Genomic DNA, 5,079 nt, shown 5'->3' with positions numbered 1-5,079 from the left:
ACAATCCTTGATGATTATTTTTCTTTGTTTTTTGTTGTAGAACAAGCATGACCAAAAGATGTTGTAGAACATGACATGTTGTGTAGGAGGGAATAAGAAGGTTCTCTATCAAGAGAGAAAATGTCTAGGAACTAGTGTGTTGTTTTTATTTGCATCAATTACTATTATTCAAAATCTTAGTGGTGGGATCCATGATGAGACGGTTTGCACAAAAATGTCGTGTTAAATATTCATAATGAAACAACTCATACAAATATGTTGTGTTTGAGACTCATAATAAGGTGGTCCGCGTAAAGTATAAAGTGTTAAGGACTTAAAATAGAATGATTAACTCACAAAAAATATTTTTGATGGAGGGCAATTTCTAATTGAAAATAGAAATCGATAATAAGTTCAATCCAACTCAAGAAAACTGATTCATGAACTTTTTTAGGACAATAAATATTTTTCTCGGTTAATTTAATGTGTTTATTTTTTAGTTGAGGGACAGACAATGCATGAAATGAATAGTTAGGGGACTCAATTAATCAAACTGAAATAGTACAAGGACCATTTGTGCAATTAACCCGTGACCATTGTATTAGAACAGTAGCAACTCATCCGTGGGCTGAAGCCTGAATGACGACAATCTGAATTCTTCTATTTCTGCGTCCAGGTTCAAATTCAATAATACCCTTCAAAATAATTATAATAAAGATGGATTCTCCCTTTCAAATTTGTTCCCTCCTCTGTAATACGTACCTTCAAACGTCATCACCTATTTTTTTCCAAGTCAAAAGAAGCATTTAAAACTATAAATAGCCCACCACGCTTACCTGGTTCTCTCATAACTACTCCTACAAGTTCTTAGCGAACCCACAATAACAATTAATCAACTGCAAGAAAGAATGGTTGCTGAGACTCCCACGTTGCCTCTTCTCACCCCATACAAGATGGGCAAATTTAATCTTTCTCACAGGTACCTAATTACTCACGCTATCTCCCTTTTCTTTAATGTACAGTATGGTTTCGTGTATATCCATTTCCTTGAATTTGCATGGTTTGATGTAGATGACTTGCTGTGATCTCAGTTAGCTTTTCTGTTTTCAGCAGCAAAATGCTGCTTCTGTGTTCAGAATTCTTCTGTGAAGTCTTGTTGATCATTAAAAATCGATATGTATGACACGAAAAAGAAATTAGTATATTACCTTTCCTTTTTCTTTCTTCTTGATTTTTCTGTTTCCTTTGATATGTTGGGTAATGAATTTGTTATAAGATCATCCAAAACTTTTTTACTATTGTTGGGTATTGCTTTAGGTAATTTACCCGTATCGTAGTTGTTTGTTCTTTGATTTCCTGGTTTTCATCACCAACTCATGCCCAGGAAATAAAACCATGTAAATTCCCAGGTTTAATAAATAGTTAATGCAGTGGATATACTGCTTTCTTTGACTATCATTTTTATTATAATTACTTCAGTGATTAATTACATGTTTTTTTCAGAATTGTCCTGGCACCATTGACTAGACAGAGATCTTACGATAATGTTCCTCAGCCGCATGCCGTTCTATACTACTCCCAGAGAGCCACGAAGGGGGGTCTTCTCATATCTGAAGCCACTGGAGTTTCTGACACAGCACAAGGGTAATTCCATCGCCATGCCTGATGCCATACTCAATCTAACTTTTTACTTTTTGTTGCGATTACTGGAACAGAGCAACGTAAATTCAATATTTGATTTTGTTACACTGACACTTCAGTGTGTTCATAATCTTACATTTGAATATATATATATATATAGGTACCTGCATGCTCCAGGTATTTGGACCAGAGAGCAAGTCGAAGCATGGAAGCCCATCGTGGATGCTGTCCATGCCAAAGGAGGTATTTTCTTCTGTCAAATTTGGCATGTTGGGAGGGTGTCAAATAGCGGTGAGTTATTGCCTTTAATCTCATTGATGCATAGATTTTAATTTTGTTCCTAGCATGTTAAAGTTCTGTTTCCAGTATCTGTAACAATGATTAATGTTGCTTTGTGTTCGCGGGCCATACTTTCTTGTCATTTAATATGATTAGCAAAGTCATTTTCAAAAAATGAAAAGATTAATATGGTTACTAATTAATTTTTCTATATTATTGGCATTTGCAGGTTTCCAGCCAGATGGGCAAGCTCCAGTCTCTTCTACAGACAAGCCAATATCTTCTCAAGTTGAAGGCATGGAGTTCACACCTCCGAGGCGTCTAAGGACAGATGAAATCCCTCAAATAGTCAATGATTTCAGAATTGCTGCAAGGAACGCAATAGAAGCTGGTAAACTTTCTATCTCAGATATTGTGGAAACTCTGAATTTTCTTACAGGACTTTAACAAGCTGAGCAATACATGATTGCACAGCATTTTAGAAACTTTGCTTCATCCCACTCAAAACAAAAATGTGAAGTTTTTTTGTTGGAAACATCTGCAAATTGGGTTTCATAAATAATATACACCATCACTTAAAGCTTGTTCTGTGCTTTTTATAGGTTTTGATGGAGTTGAGATCCATGGAGCTCACGGATATCTAATTGACCAGTTTATGAAAGATCAAGTAAACAACAGAACAGACCAATATGGTGGATCACTGGAGAACCGCTGCCGATTCCCTTTGGAAATAGTTGAGGCTATAGCGAATGAGATAGGATCAGATAAAGTTGGAATAAGACTATCTCCTCATGTAAACTATATGGAATCAGGAGACTCAGATCCTGAAGCACTAGGGCTCTACATGGTTAAATCCTTGAATAAATATGGTATTGCTTACTGCCACATGGTTGAGCCAAGAATGAAGATAGGCGCAGGGAATACAAAATTCTCTGAAAGTCTGCTGCCTATGAGGAAGGCTTTCAACAATACATTCATTGTTGCTGGTGGTTATGACAGGGAAGATGGAAACAAAGCTGTTGAAGAGAGCCGTGGAGACCTTGTTGCTTATGGTCGCTTGTTCTTGGCAAATCCAGATTTGCCGAGGAGATTTGAACTTCATGCTCCTCTCAACAAGTACAACAGAGAAACATTTTACACACATGATCCTGTTGTTGGTTACACTGATTATCCTTTCCTTGAAGACACTGCGTAGGGTTTTGAGTCACCATAGTTGAAACTTGTATTCTCTAAGTATTTTTATTGTTGTCGTCTAATTGCTTTCAATTATTGTTTAAATGTTTTGTAAACCATTTAAATAGTTATAATTCAATAATAAAAGCAGATTGGAGACCAGCATCTGGTCACCAATACACATTTCAGATTGAACTAGATACTATGAAGTAATTCAGTTTTCACTTGCAATAGATATTTGTAAGAAAGATAAAAATTTAAGTTATAAAGAAAAAAATTGTATTTTTTATCCAAATTTTCCTTTTTGATTCATGTATTTTTTATTTTGACAAAAAATATATCTTTTTTTATTAGTAATATGTTTTTAAAAATAAAAATTAAAGGCAATTAAAATAAAAATGTATTCAAAAATCTTAATAATTTAAATTATGAAAAAAATGTGTTTTTCAATCAAAACGCTTTCTATATTCATGTATTTGTTTTTTTTTTTTGACAAAAATATGCTTTTTATTAGAGGTATGGTTTTTTTGAAAAAAACAAATGATCATATTTCATTAAAAAAAAAAACAATCATGACTCAATAATTTTCATACTTGTATAAAACAAATAGAGTAATTAATGTGATGAAATTATATAAAATATTTAAAATAAAAAATAAATATTTTATTTCCTTTTAAATATTCATTAGTATATTAAAAACAATTTGGGTATTAGGTTTATAGAGTAATTTATATTCCCATAAAAGATCTAATAGTTAGATAATTTCTTAAGTACAATTTTAATAATTTTTTTTATAGTGAACTTTATGCTAAATTAAAATAAATAACTACAAAGAAAGTTAAATAGCCCTTTAAATAGAGGCTAGGGTCTTCGGCTTAGAAGAATAAATCCACACAACTAGCCTAAAAAAAATCATAGTTGGGCTTGAATTTCTTTATTTGTTTTTAATAGGAAAACAATATGTTATTGAGGGCTATTTTAAATAAAATAAAAAAACAAATAATGTATCGTCAACTATTTATTTTTATGTTACCTCCAATAATAAAAAATTAAGGTTTAAGTTTTTAGATTTAAAAAATCCAATTTTAAACTTTTTTTAACCTAAAAATACCCCAAAAACATTAAAAGATTCTTAGTAAACCCATCTTTGACCATAAAATACCCTTTAATCAATTTAGAATAAAAAATCAATGCAAATAAAAAACTTTTATGATCATCGATATACTTTTTATAATTATTTAAAGGAGAAAACAATTTTCATCAAATTTTTCTCTCTAAAGTGAATCAATTGACATTAAAAATAGTCTTATTAATAACTAGAGTGTGGGTAGCTGAAAAATTTCTCTCTTCTCCTTTTTTATTAAATGAATTTCTCTCTTATTTCTTAACATTTAGTGATTAAAATATAAGGAAAATAAAGTTTAAAAATCAAGATGCAAACTCTTGAAACTACATGAACTAAATAAATGGAAAAACAAATTCAGCAATACTCGATTAACAATTGCAACATGGATTGAATAGAGAAATCCACATCACAATTGAGTCTTAGGTTATAATAGTTAAGCAATTTTGTTTCATCTGATAAAAATAAGACCTTTGAAAATTAATAGAAAATATAAAACATGGAGTTACAACCTAGTTCTTTAAAAAAACTAAGAATCTTAAAATATGGATTGGTTTCAAAAAATCTAAGAAAAAGATTAGTTATACTTAAGGGAAGATAAAAATCATCTATATCACATTATTTCTGAGAAAATATTATCTTAATTATGTGTTTTTTCTATATTAATTTTACATGTCATTTATTGTCTAAATTATATTCTCAGCTTATTCACAAATCATTTAGTTTTTATAGATGCTCATAAAATTAATGTCAGACCATAAATCATGAGTCTCGCAACTTGATTATTTTTTTAGTTTTTTTTATTTATATATATTTCTTGATTTTTTTATCATCACTATTTATTATTTATTTTATTACAAATCAAAGTTGAAAAGAGTACTATG

General features: G+C 30.7%; 1 protein-coding gene across 1 annotated transcript; it reads left to right on the top strand.

Annotated features, from left to right (window-relative positions):
• Positions 1 to 799: 799 nt before the first annotated feature.
• LOC133669413 (12-oxophytodienoate reductase 2-like) lies at positions 800 to 3,267 on the top strand. The gene is made up of 5 exons (XM_062089533.1): positions 800 to 958; positions 1,483 to 1,623; positions 1,781 to 1,911; positions 2,129 to 2,290; positions 2,502 to 3,267. The coding sequence occupies exons 1-5, from the start codon at positions 888 to 890 to the stop codon at positions 3,092 to 3,094; spliced, it is 1,098 nt and encodes a 365-aa protein (XP_061945517.1). The 5' UTR covers positions 800 to 887; the 3' UTR covers positions 3,095 to 3,267.
• Positions 3,268 to 5,079: the final 1,812 nt, after the last annotated feature.

This window comes from Populus nigra, chromosome 12 (genome assembly GCF_951802175.1).
Source record: "Populus nigra chromosome 12, ddPopNigr1.1, whole genome shotgun sequence".
In the NCBI taxonomy this organism is placed as follows: domain Eukaryota; kingdom Viridiplantae; phylum Streptophyta; class Magnoliopsida; order Malpighiales; family Salicaceae; genus Populus; species Populus nigra.
The sequence above is the reverse complement of the archived record's forward strand: the minus strand, read 5'-3'. Positions and strand labels throughout refer to the sequence as shown.

Bases quoted from the DNA above. Each gene is read 5' to 3' on its own strand.
- LOC133669413 (XM_062089533.1), top strand. From the start codon at position 888: ATGGTTGCTGAGACTCCCACGTTGCCTCTTCTCACCCCATACAAGATG. The intron at 1,912-2,128 runs GTGAGTTATTGC...TGGCATTTGCAG, and splicing joins TGGGAGGGTGTCAAATAGCG to GTTTCCAGCCAGATGGGCAA. The intron at 2,291-2,501 runs GTAAACTTTCTA...TGCTTTTTATAG, and splicing joins AAGGAACGCAATAGAAGCTG to GTTTTGATGGAGTTGAGATC.